The following is a 24819-nucleotide window of genomic DNA, read 5'->3' as shown; positions in this document are numbered from 1 at the left end:
CTCCCTCCGCAATATGCAGTGCCATATGCCATTGTCCCTGTTAGTAAGCAAGTAAGCAAAGGTTTCCCAGTCTGCACTTGTTTTTGTGTTTGGGCCACCAAGGAGCTACGGTCCAGTGCCATCTTTTATTGATAGGGCCAGCAGAGGAGGAATCTAATGAAATTATCAAAGCTTTGAATTAATTATGAACTTGAATAAGAAAGCTGAGCTCTCTAGAGCCAGAGATCTCATTACCCATTCATTCTCATTGCATCCTCTTATGGAGCAGAAGGCAGGTTCAGCAACAGCTTTTAGCCTGGATTTGGACTTTATTCAAACTTGCTAAAGTCGCTAGCGTCCACTTGTTATGGCTGAAAAAGTCCGTGTTGATTAATTTGACTCTGCTCTAGAATCTTCATGTAATGGTAGGTTCTCACTCTCTCCTTCCCTTATAACTTGTCTCATGGCTTTTCATCATTGGACTGAGTTTCTTTCCATTCCTGGTAATTGTGGAAGCTATTCATAATTTAAGTTTTAACTTCATGGAATTTAGTGATTTAAGGTTCAGAGCTAAAACTGCCATTTTATGTTTCCTGGATATTTAGGTAAGCAAAAAGGCTTCTACAGACATTACCAGTTGTTTAAAAAGACTGTTAAATTGTAGGTAATGCTTGGACATTTTGGCCTAAGAGTTAACTGTATTACTCTGTTTTTAACTACATTATTTCTATTTGCAATTTATTGGTCATTTTGTAGAAACTTCTGAGCCTGTTAATAAGTGATTGTTCATAACTTCTTAGGTTACTTGCCCAATTAAGATACTGTGCTGAAACATTAGTAAGAGGGCTATTAAAAATAACTGTCTGTTTTAGTCCAACACAAATTAGAACTCTCTTTCTCTCCTGGGCCCCTTAACAGTTTTGGGTTTCTTTTTAAATGACTTGGTCAATCATGTAAAATTCTTGTCAGTGATTTAGAGTAAACTCAGTGAGACTGAGATTCTGTCTCGTACTTTTGGTATCCATTATAAGTTTGTAAGATATAAAATACAGCGGCAGTCTTGCTTTATGCAACCCATTATTTATGAGTGTATAAGCTGGAATTCATCTGTCCTCATAAGCTACAGGACACTGGAAATTTTTATAAGCAATGGCTAACTTTGCTTAATCAGGTGTGTGTGTATCTGGAGGTTATGAAGGCTTGCTGGGAGGGGAAATAGCATTCTGTTCTTCACTAGGGCTATTTTTACTGTGAGTAATATTTTCTTTTTCTCTCTCTCTCTCTCTCTCTCTCTCTCTAGGCAGCTGCTATATTTAACTCAGCCTTTGGAAGTTTTTTGGTAAGTAATGCAATGGTTACACCTACTGCTATAACGTTGTTGTTTTTTATCTTATGGTTGGTGCTGGCTAGTCATTGAGTTAGGCTGGTAAATAACTGAATAATTTTAGTATTTCTTTCACCCCTTCTTTAATTAAGTAGAAATACTGCTATTTCTTTTCATTGAATCAGAATCTCAAGAAAATTAGTGAATGAATAATCTTTGATCAATGTAAATAAATGTTTAAAGTACATCTTAATTTTCGCTTACCTATTATTGGGCAGATGTTTCAGAGATGGGTGTCAATACATTGATTTTTCTAAGGAAGTTTATTAGATAATCATTATTTTCTATCAAGGGGCCATGGACTTTGAAAAGAAAACATGACCTGGCTAATCGAAAGGAGATGGTAATTTACTCAGTGACATGTCATTAGTTTAGCATATTTTACTGTCAGCGAAGCCACTCTTTTCTGTGTCCCTGAGGATCAGTCTGAAGTGGCTAGAAACAAGGAAACGAACAAGCTGTTGCTTTAAAAAAGTCAAAGTGATATTTGTGGGCATATTAGTCTGTAAAATTTCAGCAAACTAACTGAAAAGAAGGCCAAACAAATTTGTTTTTCTAATAAATAAATGTATTTATGAAGAAAGAAAAAATATTTTGTATTGATGTATTGTTTAGAGACATATTGGATTATTTTATTACAATATGATATAAACTGATGAGACTGATTATTTGAGTGGTATAGTTAATCATGGATTTTACTTTACTTAGGTTTTTTCCTAAAATATGTAAATGCTTAAAAGTGGATGTTTTCAGTTCCAGTCTTGCTTACCCAAATAGAGAATTAATCTGATGTGTGATTTGAATGAAAGGCAAAACTATTAATGTAAAATATGTAGGTGAAATTGGAACTACAGACATGAAATTGTTCATTAAGCATGTAAAAAGATTTTTAGAATAGTGTATGTGTGTAAATATATAAACCATATGTATATAAAAACACACTGCAAAGAGTGTGATAGTAATACTGAGATTTGCAATTGTGTACCATGTTTCTATAGTTCGATGTGTTTTAAAGTTACACAATATGTACGTATTGTGTATTTTTATATGTAGTGTATACGTGTACACAAGTAAAATCTAAAAATGTCAACATGGAAATGTTTCTTCCCTTTTATGGGTTAGTGGGGCTCTAGTAATGTTGCTCTTAAAAAAAAATCATCTCTGCACCAGGTTTTGGAATCTTTTTGTCAAATTACCTTTTAAATCAGGGGTGGCCAACTTGAGCCTGAGAAGGAGCCAGAATTTACCAATATACATTGCCATAGAGCCACAGTAATACATCAGCAGTCCCCCATCAGCAGCCCTGCCAATCAGCGTTTCCCCCGCTTCCTCCGCACACCTCCCGATCAGCTGTTTCATGGCATGCAGGAGGCTCTTTGTGGGGGAGAGGGCGGGAAGGGGCAGAGTGGGGGCAGGGCAGTGGCAGAGCCAGGGGTTGAGGAGTTAGCACCCTGCGGCACATTGGAAAGTTGGTGCCTGTAGGTCCAGCCCAAAAGTCGGTGCCTATACAAGGAGCCGCATATTAACTTCTGAAGAGCCGCATTTGGCTCCAGAGCCACAGGTTGGCCACCCCTGTTTTAAATAGTCACACTTTTCTTTCTTTGGTCTAATAAGAGAAAATGGTCAGAAAGGCCTAAATTCTCTGCAGTTCCCATCCTCACTTCAGTGAGAACTTTGAGTTCACAGAGAGCCCAGTTCAGGGCTCATTTAAGCCATTTGTAGCCTATTGACATCATTCAGAGTTTGATTGAACCCTATGTGTCACCCATAATATAATGTGTTATCAGACTAATTTAACATTTTAAAAGAATATTATTTAGAATTTCTAGACTCAAATTTGAAATACGTTTTAAACAAATCTTGGTTAAAGAAGCTAGACCAAATTCTGACCTCATATAAATTCGTATTACCTCATTGATACAAATGTATTAGTTTTGAATTTAGTTCTAGGAATTTCTAATATTGTTTTTGAATTTCCCTAAATGTGTGATTACCTAAATTTCACACTTGTGTGCAATACTGGAGAGATGTGGTGAACATTCTGCTTTTATAAATCCATAGAAGAGGAAATCAGATTATTAAAAAAAATTGTTGTAAAATTAACTAAAGACAAACTATGGTACCAAACAATTTTTAAAATAAAATGTATTGTAAAAATAGCCCCTCAAAAGTAAATTAAATCAGAGGTTATTAATGAGCCATTTGAAATTTTATTTCATTATACCGTAACTGTTTGAAAATGTGATTCTGTGGGGGAGTATGTGCATGATATATAGTCACATATAAGCCGTGTATATAATATAACTGCATTGGTTGTGATCTTGTAAACACTTATGAACATATTTCATTTTAAGTAGGTGAGTAGTCCCATTAAAGTGAGGATTTTTGCAGAAGTGGGGCCATGTGTAGCTGGATTCCAATCTCACACCATTTTATACTGGTGTATATCTATTCCCTTCAGGGGAGTTGCTCCTGATTTATTCCCGTGTGAGATCAGAATCTGGTCCATAATATGTATGCTTTCTACTAACTTTTAGGATGAGATTTTTCAAAAATCCATAATTAGGCATGTAAATAAGTAATCTAATTATAAAAAGTCAATGGAAGCTACTGAATGGTCATCAACTTTGAAAATCAAATGACTTGGTGCCTAAGTATGGACTTTGGGCACCTAGAATTATGCTTCTGTTTTGAAAATCTTGACCTCAAAATGCCTCTAAAGTGCAAATATGAAACTGATATATAAACAGATATCTAAAGCTATGCATCAGACAGTGTGTTTGCTATATATGTATACCGCTGAAGTGAGCTGTAGCTCACGAGAACTTATGCTCAAATAAATTGGTTAGTCTCTAAGGTGCCACAAGTACTCCTTTTCTTTCTATATACAGTGATTTATTTACAGACCTACAATACTATAAGGCATATTGGTATAATGTTTGTTAAAGGTGAAGCTGGGAGATCTGGAAGAGCTGAATTAAGGGAAGAATTTGGCTCACTGTGGCTCTAATCCTGCAGTTTGTAGCACATAGGCAGATTGCTGCGTCCACATATAGCTCTGGCAAAGTGAGTGGGACTCTGTGTGGCGGAGCAGTGTGCCCGCATGCTCTGCACCTTGTGGACTCAGGGCCTATGCACATTAGGCTAAATATAGGCTGCTTATGGAAGAATCCAAATTTTGAAAGATTAATGGTAATATTCTTGGGTATGCTATTTGGACTACTAACTCCTCTAAGAGGATTGTGCATGGACTTTGGGAAGTTTTTCTCCTAAATAAACTGTTTGTGGTGAAAAGTATTGATTTGTAGGAAAGTTCTCAACTTAATGACGTTAGAATGATATTAAAATGTGATCTGACTCGGGGGGAGGGGTGTGTGTGTGTGTGACAGAGGGCATGGAGTGAGTAGGTTAGCCTGCACCCTGACCAGGAGAAGCTGATTGGGGGTAATGGACTCAATTGGGCCATCCGCACAGGGCTGATAGGAGGCACAGGAGGGGAAGTGCAAGAGAGGAACAGGGCTAGCTGGGGCTAGTCACAGAGAAGGCTCAGAGTAGGGAGACCTCTGTTCCCCATAGGTCCTGCTGAGAGGACCTAAACCTTGGCAAGCACTGTAAATAGGGGGAAGCAAGATGGACTATGGTGATATTGGTGAAATAAAGCTTCACTGAGAGTACACCTGGAGGACTCTGCAGTTTCTGCAGGGAAGAAGATGGGGGTGGAGCAGGGTCCCTGTTACAGGGGGAATTAACTAGTGTCTGGTATTCATATAATAGAATTTGAAAGGCTATTTTGGTGGGTTATCGTGTTCTTAGGTCATGTAGGTTGTGATACTTTTGGGGAGGAAAGTTTAAAAAACCGTGCCCCAAACCAACTTCCTTCATCCCTCCCATCTCCCCACACAAAAAAATTCCTGTAGATTTACATGCAGCCGGATGTGCAAAATGATACTGTACATATTCATAGCTAGTTTAATAATGTCCCAGGTCTAATTAAAACAGTGTTTTAAAGAACTAATTGTTACAGAAAACTGTTTTTTATGTAGCTAGACTGGTAATAACTAATGATAGATGAATTCAATTTACATAAATTTCAGACCATGAGAATATTTTAGAATCATGCCACAGAGGATTGCTTTAAGTTAGGAAGTTAATATCGTTATCTCCTCCTCTCATTTTAACAGTTTGGTTTGCAATAATTGTGGAGCATAATAAGTGATTCAAGTTCCCCCCCTTGATGGGGTTTTAATAAAATCTGATATCCAACCACTCTGTATTACTAAAATGCAATCAGAGTGGTTGCTACTATAGAGCATGCAAATGTACTGCAATAGCAGTGCCATTGAGTTCAACAGCATTGCTGGCTACTGCTCCAACATCTAAAAGGAAAAGGCACTTTTTTACTAAAGAAGTTGGTGATTTACAGTAGAAATAGTATAGAAGTTCAAACATCTTTCTATCTAGGTTCTTATACTGAGCCCGTCCCCATGGTAACTAAGCACCTCTGTTTCATTTCTGATGATTGTCATGTTAGAAAAGAATGAATAGTTTTTAAATGCTAAAACCAGACCACCATATGTGGTGATCTGCTTTTCTAGTATTTTAAAACTTAACTGAATTATTCTAGGTTAACCTAAAGAATTCAGTTTAAATCTGGATGAAATAAATAATATGTGTAGATTTGTCTGACTGGATTTGTTCACCTAGTCATTTATTTGCAGTTTTGCCTACTGGAATATTCCAATAAATGGCAAGGCTGTATACCCAATCTGATAACTCTGGCTGAGAGTTGTTAGAAGAGTGACTGAGCAAATTTGTGTGAACATAATTAATCTCTCTGGGTTAGCTTTTGCACCAGTACATGAAGAAGCTTGGTAGATTTGGAACTTGTAATGTGACTGCTAATAACTGACTTGGGAATTAATACCATGGGGAATTGTATTCTATTTTATGTTCCTGCAGTATTCTACCCTCCTGCCATACAGGTGATTTATTCAGATTTGTTTATCTGGGAAGCATCATCAGAGGACAGTCACCTTCCTTCTTGGCTTTAAAATTGTTTCCAGAAACTGGGCCAGCTAGATCCTTGTGCACATGCAATTTCCTTGACTTCATTGAAGATGCACTTGTTCAGATGAGAACTGAATTTGGTTTTCTTTTGTTTTTCCAGTCACAGTGTAATGCCATATGTGTGAGGAAGGGAGAGACTGGTTTCATACAATTCTCTGCATTGCTAGGCTAGAAACCAGGTTGGTTAGTCACTTCCTTCTTCCTCTTCAACTCCCTTCCTCTTGAACCAGTGGGCTGGAAATCTGTAGAGGGTAGTATTGTTCAGCACTTGAAGTGAGGGACTGCCTTGCGTCACTCAATGGAGATCCTTTCCAGTCAATTTGGAATTAATTATGATAGGCTTCAAAGGACCAGTCATCTATTTTCTTGGATCAAAGAATTGTGGCTAAATCCTGAGGTCTGTGGCGGTAGGAGACATAAAATTAGGAATATACGGGAAACTGGAACCTTCAGATCCCTGAGTAAACGAGCAAAATGGCAGCCTAAAAATGAAACTCTTAGTTGAAACTCCTATGACTCTGTCTTGAACTAGCCTTTACTGGACTATTTCTATATTGCAGTTTATGGGAAAATGAGGGTATGTGTCCTGGATGAAGTGTGTCTAGGTGAGGAATAGCCCCTACGTGGTGCTCCGTCAGTTGAAAAATCTCCCTCACATAGATCAAGCATACATTATGCTTATCTTTGTAGAACCTTTATGGGTACAAGGCCCAGGACTTAACCTTTTTTGTTTAAGATGACAGAATTTGTTCTTATTGCTTGAAAACTCCATAATACCCATGTCATTTTATTTTTAGGGCAGCAACTTAGCTGGTCAAATCAAGGCCACTATTTTTTATAATTATGTTTTAAATTTAGATTTTAATTAGAACTGTATGTAAAAGTTTAGCTTCTCACAAACAGAAGAAGCTTTGTTAGTTAATAAAAATGTATGGAATTCTTATCTACTCAGTTTTAGCAGGCATAATGCTTTACACACCCTGACAGGACTTGTGCAGCAAATAAATGCATTAGTCATAGTGTCCATTTTTCTTGCAAATTTGTGACATAGATTTAATTATGGGAATGACCAGCAACTTACAAATCAAATTTTGGTAGGCTGAACCAACTTTTTTTTATTTTAATAATGATGGATTTTTTTTTTTAGCAATGATTTCATTACTATTTAAAGAAATCCAGCAGTGTGGAACTAACCAATTGACTGAATTAGTTTACTTTATTATGTTTGAGCAGATGGTGGGTGTATTTTCTTTTCTTTTAATTTGTTTTTTACATTTTAAAATGTCCGGAAAACTGAAAAATACTTGTATGTATACTTTTTTCCCCTTATTGTAACTTCATGCAGTGTAAAAAGGGGAACAAAAGTCTTCTGGGACTTGCTTTTCTGCTAGCTGCTTGCAAGAAGAACTTGCCAGGAAGCCTGTTCACTACAGGTGCTGAATTCTAGATTAAAACTTGTTAATTTCAAAGTATAGCTGCTGCAGCTGCTTTATGGTGTGCCACTGCATTCTCAGAAGTCGGCTATTTTTTCTCTGTGAAGCAGCACAACGGTGCCACTGGACTGTGTTCTGAATTTGATTCCTGCAGCTCACAGAACCCTCAGGAAGCTCTTCCTGTTAATCAGCCACTTGGGAAGCCTTCTCAACCTCAGAAGGTGGGATTTTTTTTTTTCATTAGGGAGAGGAGGCCAGGTCTCTGCAGTAGAGAATCCTTTCACCACATATTATATACAAGGTACACAAGGCTTAGATGCCACGGAAGTTAAATGTGCTTGGGAGCCATTTACAGTTGTCTCACTGTAACTTTTCTATGTCCTAGGAATAGTGTTCAATCCTCCTTTATAATGATTGCTTTTGTTTGATTTTTGCTGGCTTGAGCTAGAAGCACGATGTAATGTGGACATCATCCAGTACTTTGAAATTCTCAGATTAAAAGTATTGTATATGTGCAGAGTATTAGTACTATTTTATTATGTATTTTTACTTGCAACTAACCCTGCACTTGCATTAGTGGAAGAAGGTAAAATGGGCATCAGTTATAAAACAGACATAAAAATGAAAACTGGATGCTCACATTGCTGCAATAGGCTGTGAATGGTGCTAATTCAGGTACCCCAGGGAGATGGGAGAAGGAGGAGGAACAGCCATCACAGACTGAGGAAAAGTGGGTGGGCATCTCTGATTCCAGTTCTAGTTGCATGTTGGGGTGTTGTACTGTGCCCAACACTCTCACTGAATAATAATGACGTATTTAGAGCTGTACAATTGTACTGCTGATCTTCCAAAAGAAAAACTAATTGAGAAAAGAGTGGTTCTGGCAACTACTGTTTTATAAGTCCAATTTCTATTCCCTGTATTCTTTTTGTAAGTATAGCAAATAGCAAGAGGAATATCACTAGATAAATGAAACCATTAACAATAAATCACAGAACTGGAAGGGACCTCGAGAGGTCATCTAGTCCAGTCCTCTGCACTCAAGGCAGGACTAAGTATTATCAAGACCATCCCTGACAGGTGTTCGTCCAACTTGCTCTTAAAAATCCCCAATACGGAGATTCATAAATAACCTTGATTTATTAAAAAACAAATCAACAAACCACTAACGACATCTGTGTCTGAATTTTTTTTTTTTTTTAATTTTTTTTTACAGCTTGACAGAATTAGTGGATCAAGAGAATATGGGTGATGTATATTTGGGTTTTAATCAAGCATTGATAAGGTATCTTATTAAACCTTACACTCAAAATTACTTCCATTTGGCTTGGATAGGAACATGTCACATGCAGTAAAAACAGGCTGCAGGGCCATAATCGCGTTTTGGGGAAGTTTTTGGCAGCCTATTTCAGGGAGTAATGTTAGGTCTAGTTGTATTCAATGTCTCTAATGATTCAGAATAGGGAGTAAAACTGCATATTAATTAAATTTGCAGATGATGCTAAATTGGGAGGAGTTGCAAACAGCAGTGAGGCCTGAGAAATAATATAAAGAGGCCAACAGGGGGTTAGATACAAGGACCAAAACCAGCCAAGTGAGATTTAATTTGGAAAAATAGTCTGATATATTTTTGGAGAAAAAATAAACTAAAACATATTGTGAGGGAGAAACCTGCAAAGCCAGTAATGCTGAAAGAGATTTAGCAGGCATAATGGCAGACAGCAAATTAGATGTGGATTTATAATATGACACAGCCAAAACACAAACAATCATTTTTTTTGCTGGATATGTAGAAGCATCATATTCCATATCAGAATGGAAATAGTTCCTGTCTGTAGAGCTCTGGTGCAATAACAGCTGAAATACTGTGTTAATTTTTTAGCACCTTATTACTGGAAAGATATTGACAAATAGCTCAAAGAAAAGCAATGAAAATGGTTGGGAGGGGCTGGAAGGATCAGTCTGAGGACAGATGAAAGGTGCTATTTTTGTGTACTTGGCTTAATGATGAGTATGTGGGAGACAAAATGGCCTGCAAATATTTGAGTGGAACGACGATGGGGAGGATTTATATAGGCTGGTTCACAGGGTTCCCTTTTAACTAGAAGTAAGGAAATGGAATTAAGAAAAGGGATATTTAGACTGAATATCAGGAAAAGCTTCTGGGTATTTAGTTGCATTAGACTGTGCCATAGAATAGTTTCCCATGGGAAACTGTGGAAGACTCCACACATAGGACTTTTAAAACAAGATGGAACAAAATAATAGAGAAGGACTGCAGAGACAAGCCAGTATTGTCATGGAGATGAACTACATGTCCAAAAAGGTCTTTTCTGTCTCTGATTCTGATCATCTCTGTCAATGCAATCAAGGACAGAGTAACTTCCAGGGACAATTTGTGAATCAGGCACTCTGTGGCCAAGAAGAGGATTGCTCTCTAGGCAACAATGGCTGATATAAGACGATCTTCCAAAGAAATAAAAACCTCTCCACACCTCTTAATTTTCTGTCGCTTGTAATAATGCTATCATTCTGCCTGTCATTCCAGTCACTTGACCTTCAGATCATCTGGCTCTTTTTCTTCTCTTGCTTCCCACATCCAGCTTGCACTCAGATGCTGCCATTCTAAAACATTTCCAGGATCTGTCTATTTCTTTCTATTCTTACAGCTAAAATTACTATTCAGTCCCTCATGTTTTCCCACTTGACTATTGTAACTTCCTCTTTCTGGTTTCCCTGCCACCCATGTCTCCCCTTCCAGTCTGTGCAAAAACTTATTTTTAAAATATTTTAGAGATTCCTGCCTATTGATCTGACCACATCACAAATTTTGTCACCCTTCCACTGAATCAAGTTCAGGTTTCTTGTGTCTTCTGTCAAGGCCCTGCAGGACTCGGCCCCTCCCTGTTTTACCTTTTTTTGCCTCTTGTCACGTCACTCCGGCCCCACTGTCACCACTCTTCCAGCCTGGACTGCCTGGCATCCATATCATTCTACAAGTGTCTGTGTTTTTTTCCACTATGCCCTTCCTGAGCTGGTTCAGAAGGTTACCTCTCTCTCTCTCTGCATTTGAGTCCTTCTTGAAGACCCACTTTTCCCATACTACTTACAAAAAACTAATTGGATAATTGTGAGTACAAAGAGAGTTTACATTTCATTTGTCATCTGAATCTTCTTACTGTCTAACATTTTATAATAAGGCTATTTAAAAGCTTTTCTTTTAAATGTTACTTTTATGGATTTTGCCTATTTTGAATCTACTTGGAAGGTTGTTGCAGAATTTTCCACAGTCAAATGTTTATAAATAAAGTAGTTCCTAGACTAGTTGTATTGTGTTTTTAGTTCTCCTCTTAACTTTTTGTACTTGTCAATGACTTCATCTCTCCATTTTGTATGGCTTGAGTGGCCAGTTCCTCTGAAACAGGTTGGTTAATGGTGGTGGGGACAAGCCCATGGGGTGACCCTCTTCATGTTGTCTTTGCAGTGGAAAGCTACTCAATCATCATTTTTTAAGCCTTTCAAGATATTTCCACTTGTGTTGCCCCGTTTCTCCCATACAGTAATTAAGTGTGTTAATGGTAGTCAGGATTCTGTCCCTATATCTTTTGGTCAGTAACCCCTTCTAGTGCTTGTTCTTGGTGTGATACAATGGCCGGATGTACCAGGCATTCTCTGCCCCTTGCTGGAGATCCCGGTGCCCTGGCCACCCCACCCAAGGAAGCCCCTTCCCTAAAAAGAAGGGCAGCAACTTTTGGACCTCTGCAGTTGCCGATTAAGACCTTCCCGGGACAGCTGCTGATGGAACCAGTGACTTGCTCCTCCCGTGGCCAGAAGGGCAGGGATCATGTGGCAGTCAATCAGGGATCAGCAGGCCAAATTAAAAGGACTGGCAGCTTCTACCAAATGGCACTTCCTGCATGAAGTCAGAGTGACAGGAAGGATTTTCCGTCTATCATAACCCAAGAAGCTTTGCATTTAGGTCACTGGGAGAGTTTCTCATTTACCCTGTGTAAGTGTAAGGCGCAAGTGGGTCCACCTGAGTTACACACTTGTTGGACTATTGAAGATTAGCGAAAAACCTTTTAGGTCAGTCATGCTGGTGATAGGGACATTTGGGACATTTGCCCCAGCATTTGTTTCTTGACATAGGGAAATTGATGTTTTCCCCTCCTGCTTGCTAAGCTTCGCGATATCTAGTTCTCAGCGAAACCAGTAGTAGAGAATATCTGCAATACTATTGCTTGAGTTAACAAAACTAGCAGAAAAGTAGATGTTACAGGAGAAATTTCAGAGGCGCACCTCTGTTATAAATTAGAGCAATATCTGGCCAGATGGTCTGGGTTTACTCTTCCAATCCAGTGGCCATCCATAAATTGCAAAATAAAAACAAGTGATAGTTCAGCAAATAGAATTGAACATTTGCAGTATCTAAGGGCTTGGCTACTCTTGCAGATGAAGAGCACTGGAATTTAAACCAGCCTTCAGAGACCGCAGCAGGGAAAACATTGCTGTGTGTTTACACGGTCATAGAATATCAGGGTTGGAAAGGACCTCAGGAGGTCATCTAGTCCAACCCCCTGCTCAAAGTAGGACCAATCCCCAACTAAGTCATCCCAGCCAGGGCTTTGTCAAGCATGACCTTAAAAACTTCTAAGGAAGGAGATTCCACCACCTCCCTAGGTAACGCATTCCAGTGTTTCACCACCCTCCTAGTGAAAAAGTTTTTCCTAATATACAACCGAAACCTCCCCCACTGCAACTTGAGACCATTACTCCTCGTTCTGACATCTGTACCACTGAGAACAGTCTAGATCCATCCTCTTTGGAACCCCCTTTCAGTGGAAAGCCGCTATCAAATCCCCCCTCATTCTTCTCTTCCGCAGACTAAACAATCCCAGTTCCCTCAGCCTCTCCTCATAAGTCATGTGTTCCAGTCCCCTAATCATTTTTGTTGCCCTCCCCTGGACGCTTTCCAATTTTTCCACATCCTTCTTGTAGTGTGGGGCCCAAAACTGGATACAGTACTCCAGATGAGGCCTCACCAATGTTGAATAGAGGGGAACGATCACGTCCCTCAATCTGCTGGCAATGCCCCTACTTATACATCCCAAAATGCCTTTGGCCTTCTTGGCAACAAGGGCACACTGTTGACTCATATCCAGCTTCTTGTCCACTGTAGCTCCTAGGTCTTTTTCTGCAGAACTGCTGCCTAGCCATTTGGTCCCTAGTTTGTAGCGGTGCATGGGATTCTTCCGTCCTAAGTGCAGTACTCTGCACTTGTCATTGTTGAACCTCATCAGATTTCTTTTGGCCCAATCCTCCAATTTGTCTAGGTCCCGCTGTATCCTATCCCTACCCTCCAGCATATCTACCTCTCCTCCCAGTTTAGTGTCATCTGCAAACTCGCTGAGGGTGCAATCCACACCATCCTCCAGATCATTAATGAAGATACTGAACAAAACCGGCCCGAAGACCGATCCTTGGGGCACTCCACTTGATACCGGCTGCCAACTAGACATGGAGCCATTGATCACCACCTGTTGAGCCCGACAATCTAGCCAGCTTTCTATCCACACTGGCGTGGCCACATTAGCAGCTCTTGCAATGCCACAAAAAGCAGTGCATTGTGGTAGCTATCCCAGTGTGCAAGTGGCTGCAAGGTGCTTTTCAAATGGGGGTGGGGGTAGAGTGTGTTGTTTCACAGGGAGTGTTGTGTGTGTATGTGGGGGGAGAGACCGTGTGTTTTGGGGGGCAGAGAGCATGTCAGCATGCTGTCTTTTAAGTTCAGACAGCAGCAGACCCCTCCCCCCCCCCCCACTTCTCTCTCTCTCACACACTCACAGCAGCAGCATTCCACACTAATGGTTGCTTTGTCCCGGAGCAGATACGCATGCTGGCTGTCAGAAACTGAGCTTTGAAAGGGGATATCTGCATGCCTGCAGCTGAGTTCAAAACAATGACAAGAGCGGCCAATTGACTTCAGGGGATTATGGGACATTTCCAGAGGCCAATCACAGCGCAGTAATGCAACATGTCATCCACACTGACACCCGGTCATTTCAGCCGGGGCGCAGCAAGCTTCTCGTGGAGGTGGATTACCAGGAACGCTACAGCTGCAGAGTCCAGGCGCTCTATGTGCCTTGCCAGTGTGGACACCTCAGGAGTTAGGGCTCCCGGGGCTGATTTAAAAATGCGCTCTAACTTGCAAGTGTAGCCAAACCCTTAAAATTCCTTCTGATCACACTCCAAATGATATAAGGAGAAGTGAAAAGTATGGTGGGGAAACAATAACTAAACCTCATCTAGAAGGTAGAATGTTCTAGGATTAACACTCTGTGTTTTTGACCAAAATAAAGATCTGCTATGAAAAGAAAGTGTTAAAGTGAGATGCTTTGGAAAACTTGATTACAGACTTTAATGAACAATGAAGGCATGAGGTTATGTACTGATGGTAGCTATTGTCTTGAGAACATCTGGAGGGGGAGACATAGATGTGTTTAATATTATTATATTGCCAAGCAATTTACTGGATTAACATGTAAATCACATTAGTACCTACATACAGATTTGGTTTAAAATCAATTTGTGATATAAAGATTACTTTTGTCATGACTTGTAAAACCCATCAGCTTGAACCTATTTGCATTTGTCAAAATTTTCCCTTTTTACTGTGAAAGTACAACATTTTAATCAAGGGAACAATTTTTATTTAATTTCTTCAGATTTAATTTCAGGGTATTTTTGGTTTGTTTAAAGCTTGTTATTGGCCAAGTTTTGGGGAAACAATTTCACGAAGAAGGAATCTGCATATAGTTCAAAACAATTTGATACATCAAGTGCTCACTAAAGATCAGCTGTGGGTGTTTCTAATAATTATTCAGGAAAATATATGGACACTTTGTTTCAAACAGGATGATCATTTAATCTCACAAAATTTGATCAGGCTCATTATTAAATAAGAAAATATGTTATTAGGCAGAATTTAAAATACATATGTAGGAACTAAAAAGAGGAGGGGATTTTACTAAGGCTTCAGTGTATAAAGGTCCATCACCAAGAAAAGTCCAATGATGATTCTGCCTTTAGGAGTATCTTGGTTACAGATCTAATTAGAAAGATGTCGTTTTACTTTACTTCCAAAAGTGCCTCAAGTGAAGGCTTGAATGTGTCTCTATTGTGGTGTACAGAGGCAGGGCTGATAGAGGATGGGGCAGGAGGTAGAGGATTGGGAACTACATGTGTTCTTAAAGCTAATCATTGCTTTGGGCTAGTGTACACTGGCAATGCTAAAGAAACCACCACGTACGAGGGGTGTAGCTCCTAGCGCTGGTGCACTGTCTACACTGGCGCTTTACAGCACTGAAACTTGCTGTGCTCAGCGGGGGTGCTCAGGGGGGTGTTTTTTCATATCCCCGAGTGAGGAAGTTCCAGCACTGTAAATTGCCAATGTAGACAAGCCCTTTGTTGCGTGCATGCAGATGGATGTAGGAAAAAAGATTTTCATTTTATTGGGTATTTGCACTATGTGGCTGTTTAGATGGAAGGACAAGAAAGGAGACAGAAAGGTCTGGGATAATTTGTTCTTTGTTCTGTCCTTTCTGGAACCTTCTTTAGTGCTGTAAGTAGAGGTGCATTCCATTAAGGATGTGTGTATATGTATAAAAGTTATGTTGCAGCTAAGGCTGGTCAAAAAAGGATGAGTGTTTTCTGCAAAAAAAAAAAAAAAAAAAATTGAGAGAAGCAATTTTTTAACATTAATTAATTGAGTATTTTTGTTTGTTTTCATTCAAAAATGTAAATTTTCATTTAGATTCTGTATAAAAAATGTTTAGATTCAAACCAAAATTAAAACAAATCTGTATTTTAGTTTTCTCCTCTTTCTTCTCCTTTCCTTCCCCTTCTGGAAAAGGCGGCGGGGGGGACACAGAGAAACCCCCAACCTCACACGTTTCTATTGGAACAGAAAATATTTAAATATTTGTAGTTTTGGTTTTTGAACTACTGGGTTTAGCATTAGTGTTGTAAGGAACTGTTTCACCTCAGGGTTTTTTTGTGTTTGTTGAAAGACAGACTTGTATTTTGAGGAGTTGACTGTGCACTAATCCATAATGTAGGTTGTAGATTTGCTCGCCCATATTTTACATCTGCCACAGATGTTGGGTTCAACAGATAATGGTGGATAAATTCAGAAATTAGAGGTTTATATAAAATGTGTACATGTGTCATGGCCTGGCAGGCCTTTACAAACAATGTTGCTGTTGTAAATGATACAGTATCAGGTGCTATGCTTAAATTTCCATAATTTTAAGTTGACTCTTTAGGGGGAAAAGCCAGGTATACATTAAGCCTTTTTGATTTTGCTCCAGAACTGTTAAAAGCCAGGCCTGTGTTGTCTAAATCCAGATCACTTTGTTATTTCTTTGGTTCATTCTTATCTGGTCTGCTAGTGCCTGTTCAAAAATCAGAGGTCCCTAAGGATAGAGAGAAAAAGGACACCACTGTTCTATAAACAGGCTAGTTCCAAACCTTTCACCTTGCTGTCAAGGTGACAAATGTTTGCCTTTATGGAAACACTGAAGGTTAAATCATAAGCTTCCCCAAAGTCCTTAACCAAACTGGCAGTTGAGAGAGTTGTCAGAGAACTGGCCCTTCTTTTGGAAATTCATATTACATATTATTACTGACCTTTTAAAAAGTCAGTCTTAGGAAAGCGTGATGAGCCACACAAGGAAAAGGCAATGATAGCTTTAGTGTACAAATGTTTACTAATTTTTTTGAAAGGCAGGTATATGTATTGTTGCTGAGATGCTCCATTCATTATTTTTTTCCCTAAAGTTTTTTCACTGTGCCCAAACCACCTATAACTTTCAACCGCCATGACACACATTTGGTAGAATGTTGTTGTGAGGGAGAAGAGTGAATGTCTTGATTAACGACTTTGAGATTATTTGGGCCCTTTCAACACTGTTGTGGGGAGGGCCTGGAGCAGATATTTAAGTTGAAATTTATAAATTCATAAGAATATACTCATAAGGTATGTCGGCACTGCAACTAAACTCTCGTGGCTGGCCTGGGTCAAGCTGACTTGGGTTTGCAGGGCTCGGGCTGTGGGGCTGTAAAATTGCTGTGTAGATGTTCAGGCACAGGCTAGAGCTCTGGGAATCTGAGAGGGATGAAAGTCACAGAACCCAGCCTGTGCTTAAACATCTACACAGCAATTTTTAGCCCCGCAGCCCAAGCCCAGTTCAGCAGATCCCAGCCAGCCTTTGCCATTCTGAGGGTCAGTGTAGATATGCCATTAGAGGTCTGTATGTTCAGCAATTTAGAGGCTTCCCCCAAAAAGTTTTCACATTTTTTATGATGAAATGACAACACCATTTCAACTCCCTTATTCCACCTCCTACACCCTTTCCTCTTCTTCCCTCCAAAATCCCCTCTCCTAATGTATTACTTTGGGGAATGGTTCATTTGTCTCCTGCACATATGCAGCATATGTTTACTGTTCTGAAAGCCTTTCTAAAAATATGCTCTATCTCCACCACAAGATAAGGGCTTGATTCAGGAACTACTGAGTGAAGATCTATGCCCTGTGTTTTGCAGAAAGTCAGACTGGAAGATCATCATCATCCCTTCTGGCCTTAAAATCTATGAATCTAAGAAAAAATGGATATTTCATACAAAACTGGACCACACAGAAATTACAATTCCTGAGCTCTGATAGGCTCAATAAATTTATGACAAATATTTTATTACATTCTCCCATCCTTCCAATAAAGATCATAAATGTATCTATGAATAACAATAAAGAGATGAAAGAAAATATATCAAAGCCTAAAGAAAGCATTTCTGTGCTTAAGTTACGATAATGTATTTAGAAATTGTGCTTGATAGAATTTGCTCTTTCTTCACAAAGTATCGTCTTTTTCAGGAGACTGGGGGACCGACACAGTAAATGTGTTTGTTTGTGAAGCCACTAACTTTAGGCTTCAGCCTACAAGATCAGTGGGCATTAGTTTAGGTCCTGAGCCAGCAAATCACTTAACCATGTGAGTAGTCCCATTGAAGTCAGTGGGACTGTTTATTTACTTAAAGTTAAGCATGTGCTTACATATTTTGCTGGATGGGGTCTTAGTCTGTTGTATCAATAGATTTTGAATATAAAATGTATCTGAAAAGGTTTCATATAATCAGAGTTGTGTTCTTGCTTTCTTTAATCTGCAATAATCCCAACAATAAATGTATTCTGTCGTTCAAAGCAAGTCTATATTCAAACCTTTTGTTACAGTTAAGAGAATCAATGCACCTTTGCAAAGATGCAGTTTTTCCCTGTTTTGTATATCACTGATTGTTTGCTCTGTCTCTTCTTTCTTAATTTTTCTACAGTTTGAGTTTCACGGAGAATGTCTTACAACTCATCTATTTAGGAGAACAACATGCTCCAGGAGCCTGTGATTTCATTTAGAATTTCCAGTACGCTTGTTTTTTCCCTTTCGTTGTCATTTTTCTCTAGCACCAAAAAAATGCTAAACCCAAAGTCAAGTATGAACGTGGTTCCTGCTCTTTAGAATGTACAATCTAGACGCAACGTGGCTGTCATGCCGTCTGGAGTGGCTCTCAACTGTGAGTGCCTACCTATGGCCAGATTGTCCGGGCACACACCCCAAACTGCTGGTGTGTTCTATAATTAGAGTTCACCAAGCCAGTAACAAATGTGAACTCCTGGATCACCATACCAGTCTTACCATGGTGTCACAGACAGTTCCCTTAGACTCTCCAGTCTATCTTGCCACTCAGACAAGCTGGACTTTGTGATAAAAGGTCACTTAAACCAAAAATTGCACCACATCAGGATGCGCCCAGTCCCAAGAGGCCAGTCACTTATCCCAGATCAATTGATACTCTAGATCTTATATCAAAGACAATGCTGGTAGCCAATTCTATAGTAAACTAACTAAAGGTTTATTCACTAAGAAAAGGAAGTGCGAGTTTAAGCAGGTAAAATAAAGGTACAGGTGAGTCATAGTTTGTAATTCCAAATGGTGGCAGTGATGTAATAAACTGCCAATTTCCCAAAAGTCTTTTCAGGGTACCCAGATTGTCTCTGGGAATCTTGGCTTTGCATCTGGTACCCTTCCCTGTAAGAGTCCAAACAGTTCAGAGATGGAAGCTCTTTCCTTGAATCCATCCACGGAAAACAAGCTGACAGTGTCACTACCTATGTGGGCTTTTCCTTTGATGACAGAGACCAGGGAATGCATTTTGATTCTTTGACCTCTGATCATCCCACAATGATCTCTTCCTTTAAAATTAACACTTTTCTGTTTAAAGTTCTTCATTTGCATTCCACAAGGCTTCTTTCTCCTTTGATGGGTTAGTTGTTACAGGGGTATATATAATATAAATGTTTGCTATTACATTATAATAGAATAGAGATAAGTGAAAATAATGAAAGTAACATCCCATTAGTTTTTGTGAAGTTTAAACACCAAATTCACTGTGATACATTTAATACTCATTTTGATCTATACTAATACACAAGTGAATTGTGGGGCTCTAGCATGGTCTCACCTGTTCTGCCAGCATCACAATGGGCATAAACCAACAAGTGGGGAGAGAGAGAGAGGAGGTACAAGGGTGTAACAGTAACTGTTTCTCAGTAAAACTTTTGAAGATCTTGATGCATTAACTTTTCTTCCCTGTTTCTTTTTTCCTCTCCCATACCCCTCTCGTTCTCCACACAAGCATTCTAGTAGGTTAGATGACAGAAGTGAGTTTGTAGAGAGATTTGAATGGGGTGAGGGTAGGAGGCTTGGTGAAAAAGGCTTGGGGCGGGTGTTCCATGCTTAGTGGCAGCATGGAATAAGGCTCAGAGGCAGGAGTTATGGAAAGGAACAAAGGGGGCACATCATCTTCTTAGTCTTTAAATTAGCTGTAGCAGATACCATGTTTTCACTGAAGTATTTTTGGAATTTTTTATACCCAAGCAAAACCTATTCGATAAAAGCTTGTTTATGATGATACCCACCTCATAACCTTAAAAAATACCTATTTAGGTTGTCTGTTCCTTTTTGCAATAGCAATAAGTAATTCCAGGGCATGTACTAATGAGCCATTGGTGCACTTATTGGTTGGTTAAAGTCATTCTGTCTTTGGCCTCCTGCATCCCAATGCACCTGAGGCACGCACTAATGGCCCATTAATGCACACCCTGTTGTGTCTTATTGCTTAATTGCATTGTCGTTTATTTGCAACATTTTTGCTACTGTATGTAAAATTAATGTTAACTTTTTGAAGGGAAAATATGTTACATAGAATTAGATAACATTAATAAAGAGAGATCCAGAGTTAAAAAACAACACACAAACTTTTATTAAAATGGAATTTCAAGCATATGAAAATGTCTTTCAAGAAATGATCAAAAATTGTGTGAATAGTTTCATATCCTTTTATAAGCAAAATGATTATCTGACATAATATAATTTTTTGTTAGATGCACAGTATAAAGATGAAGATTTTACAGATAACATTGAACTTCACAGCTGACTGAAGCAGGTGTTAGAAATGCAGATGAACTGTATTGACTAAAAACTACTGGTCTGCTTACAGAGCTCTTCATATGCGAAGTTTCTGATAGTTAAATTATTAATTTTATTGTGTGAGATAGTTCAGCAGTTAGGGGAAAGGTGCCTTTTGCGTTTAAACTGTTTCCCCCCTGTTCCTTTATCAGCATTTGACAATAAGCAAGCAGAATTTACTTCATTTTGTTAGTTTAATTCCACCAAATGAATAGATATCACAGCTATATATATATATGTATATTACAGATGTATACACTGTGTATATGCTTATGCAAAATTGGCATGTTATATAAATGTACAGCATGACTATACATTGTGTGTATAAAATCTATATAGACAAAGGTGTCTAAATATTAGTTGACTTGCTGTACAAATCAACAAAACTGAGAAATTTAGTTAATGAGGATATTTGATCCTTCATTAAAATTTTTGTGAAAGAGACACAAGTTGGTGAGCTAGATTTAGTGTCCTGGATTGTGTCATTTTTCATCAACTATCATGGTATTTCCTAGGTATATTTATTTTCCCCCATTTTTAAAGGAAAGCCATTTTTGTTTGAAGTAGAGCTGGGTGAATAATTGATTTTTCAGTTTGCTGTCCGCTCCAAAAAATAGACAAAAATTTTGGTTTGACCCAAACAAACATGAAAATTCCAAAACAATTAGATGAACACAAAGACGACAAAAACATTTTGTTCGACCAAAAATGAACTTTTATTTTTGGGCCATTTTTAACAAAAAAGGAAATCAAGGGCCAGAGGATGAATGGGTGGTGCTACCTTCCTTAAAAGCTTTAGCCCAGTGATTAGGTTACTCACCTGGGATGTGGGGGAGACAGGTTCAGTTTCCCTTCTGCCTATGTCTACACTATGAAATTAGGTCGAATTTATAGAAGTCGATATTTTAGGAAGCGATTTTATACAGTCGATTGTGTGTGTCCCCACTAAGCGCATTAAGTCGGTGGAGTGCATCCACAGTACTGTGGCTAGCATCAACTTTTGGAGCATTGCACTGTGAGTAGCTATCGCACAGTTCCCGCAGTCTCCGCTGCCCATTGGAATTCTGGGTTAAGCTCCCAATGCCTGATGGGGGCAAAAACATTGTCGTGGGTGGTTTTGGGTACATGTCGTCAGTTGCCCCTCCCTCCATGAAAGTAACAGCAGACAATCGTTTCATGCCTTTTTTCTGTGTGGACGCCATACTGCTTTCAGCAGACGGTGAAGTGGGACTGCTAACCGTCGTCATCGAACCACTGCTTCTTCTGCAACTCTGTTCTCCTGTTCTTGTCTCGATAGTGAATTTCTCCATGTTGGCTGTCATGTGCTCCTGCCTCCGCTGCAACTCTGCTCTCCTGCTCTCATGAATCCACCTCGCAGGTCGCCAGCCACCGCTTCTGCTGCAACTCTACTTTCGTGCTCTCCTACAGATGCCATACCACAGCAAGTGTGCAGCCCGCTCAGCTCACCAACACCATCACTGTTGTGTCCTGGTGCTGCTGGCAGCAGACGGTGCAGTAGGCCTGCTAACTATAGTCATCTACCGCTTCTGCTGCAACTCTGCTCTTCTGCAGACACCATACCATGGCAAGCATTGAGCCCGCTCAGATCATCACGGCAATTATGAGCATTGTAAACACCTCACGCATTATCCTGCAGTATGTGCAGAACCAGAACCTGCAAAAGCAGGCGAGGAGGCAACGGCAGCATGGTGACAAGAGTGATGAGGTCATGGACACAGACTTCTCTCAAAGTACGGACCCCAGCAATTTGGCCATCCTGGTGGCAATGGGGCAGGCTTATGGAGTGGAACACTGATTCTGGGCCTGGAAAACAAGCACAGACTGGTGGGACCGCATAGTGTTGCAGGTCTGGGATGATTCCCAGTGGCTGCGAAACTTTCGCGTGCGTAAGGGCACTTTCATGGAACTTTGTGACTTGCTTTCCCCTGCCCTGAAGCGTAAGAATACCAAGATGAGAGCAGCCCTCACAGTTCACAAGCAAGTGGCAATAGCCCTGTGGAAGCTTGCAACGCCAGACAGCTACCGGTCAGTCGGGAATCAATTTGGAGTGGGCAAATCTACCGTGGGGGCTGTTGTGATGCAAGTAGCCAGCGCAATCACTGAGCTGCTGCCATCAAGGGTAGTGACTCTGGGAAACGTGCAGGTCATAGCGGATGGCTTTGCTGCAATGGGATTCCCTAACTGTGGTGGGGCGATAGATGGAACGCATATCCCTATCTTGGGACTGGACCACCTTGGCAGGCAGTACATAAACCGAAAGGGGTACTTTTCAATGGTGCTGCAAACACCGGTGGATCACAAGGGACATTTCATCAACATCAACATGGGATGGCTGGGAAGGGTACATGATGCTTGCATCTTCAGGAACTCTGGTCTGTTTAAATGGCTGCAGGAAGGGACTTATTTTCCAGACCAGAAAATAACCATTGGGGATGTTGAAATGCCTATAATTATCCTTGGGGACCCAGCCTACCCCTTAATGCCATGGCTCACAAAGCCATACACAGGCAGCCTGGACAGTAATCAGGAGCTGTTCAACTATAGGCTGAGCAAGTGCAGAATGGTGGTAGAATGTGCATTTGGACATTTAAAAGCGCGCTGGTGCAGTTTACTGACTCGGTTAGACCTCAGCAAAACCAATATTCCCATTGTTATTACTGCTTGCTGTGTGCTCCACAATCTCTGTTAGAGTAAGGGGGAGACGTTTATGGCGGGGTGGGAGGATGAGGCAAATCGCCTGGCCGCTGATTACACGCAGCCAGACACCAGGGCAGTTAGAAGAGCACAGCAGGGTGCGCTGTGCATCAGAGAAGCTTTGACTGGCCAGGCTACGGTGTGAGAGTTCTGTTTGTTTCTCCTTAATGAAAACCTGCCCCCTTGGTTCACTCTACTTCCCTGTAAGGCAACCACCCTCCCCCCTTCGATCATCTCTTGCAGAGGCAATAAAGTCCTTGTTGTTTCAAATTCGTGCATTCTTTATTAATTCGTCACACAAATAGGGGGATAACTCCCAAGGTAGCCCAGGAAGGGTGGGGGAAGAGGGAAGCACTGGGTGGGGTGGGGGGAGGAGGGAAGGACAAGGCCACACTGCACTTCAAAACTTATTGAATGCCAGCCTTCTGTTGCTTGGGCAGCCCTCTGGGGTGGATTGGTTGGGTGCCCAGACCCCCTCCCCCGCGTTCTTGGGCATCTGGGTGAGGAGGCTATGGAGCTTGGGGAGGAGGGCGGGCGGTTACACAGTGGTTGCAGCAGCAGTCTGTGCTCATGTTGCCTTTTCTGCAGCTCAACCATACACCGAAGCATATCAGTTTGATTCTCCAGTAGCCTCAGCATTGTCTCCTGCCGCCTCTCATCACGCTGCCACCACCTCTCCTCTTGCTCCCGCCACCTCTCCTCACGTTCATTTTCTGCTTTCCTGGACGCTGCAATTTTCTGCCTCCATCATTCTGCTGAGCTCTTTCAGTGCGGGAGGACTGCATCAGCTCAGAGAACATTTCATCGTGAGTGCGTTTTTTTTTCGCCATCTTATCTGCGTTAGCCTCTGGGACGGAGATGATGGAGGAGCGTTGAAACATTTGCAGCTGCGGGAGGAAAAAGGGGGAGAGTAGTATTTTAAAAGACACATTTTAGAGAACAATGGGTAGACTCTTTCACGGTGAATGGTTTCAAACAGCAGCGCCCTCCTTTCCCATTTCAGGCACCCATTGGTTTGGCCATTTAAAAGGAGGGGTTGCAGTTTTTGGGTTAACATGCAGCACAAACCCAACTACCCCCCACCCCCCAATTCTGTGGGATGATCGTTTCACCCCGCCTCCCACCGCGTGACTAATATCAGGGAAGATCCCTGCCAGCCAAACGAGAACAGCTCAGTGTCAATGGCCCCCCCGCCCCATCCCCCAGCTGCATGGCTAAAAGCAGGGATGATTTCTTTTCAGCCACAGGCAAACAGCTCAGCAGGAACGGCCACCTCTGAATGTTCCCTTAATAAAATTCCCCTATTTCATCCTCAGGGGAGTGATATAATTCATGGTAGACTCTCCTGAGGATAACACAATGGATGTTGTGTATCCATTATATCACTCTCCTGAGGATAACAACAATGGATGTTGTTTGAATGCCGGCAAACACCATGACCATACACTGCCGTGCTTTGTTATGCAGTGATTCCAGACTACGTGCTACTGGCCTGGCGTGGTAAAGTGTCCTACCATAGAGGACGGAATAAGGCTGCCCTCCCCAGAAGCCTTTTGCAAAGGCTTTGGGAGTACATCTAGGAGAGCTTCATTGAGATGTCCATAGAGGATTTCCATTCCATCCCCAGACACGTTAACAGACTTTTCCAGTAGCTGTACTGGCCGCG

General features: G+C 40.6%; 1 protein-coding gene across 2 annotated transcripts in view; it reads left to right on the top strand.

The window, feature by feature from the left end:
- SLC10A7 (solute carrier family 10 member 7) overlaps positions 1–24819 on the top strand; it is a 197545-nt gene that overhangs the window by 60937 nt on the left and 111789 nt on the right. For both annotated transcript variants that reach the window (XM_077815348.1, XM_077815347.1), the window contains exon 5: positions 1280–1318. In XM_077815348.1, coding sequence (XP_077671474.1) covers positions 1280–1318 — 39 coding nt within the window. The remainder of the gene's footprint in view (positions 1–1279; positions 1319–24819) is intronic.

This window comes from Eretmochelys imbricata, chromosome 4 (genome assembly GCF_965152235.1).
Source record: "Eretmochelys imbricata isolate rEreImb1 chromosome 4, rEreImb1.hap1, whole genome shotgun sequence".
Lineage (NCBI taxonomy): Eukaryota > Metazoa > Chordata > Testudines > Cheloniidae > Eretmochelys > Eretmochelys imbricata.
This window is presented reverse-complemented; position numbering and strand designations above follow the sequence as displayed.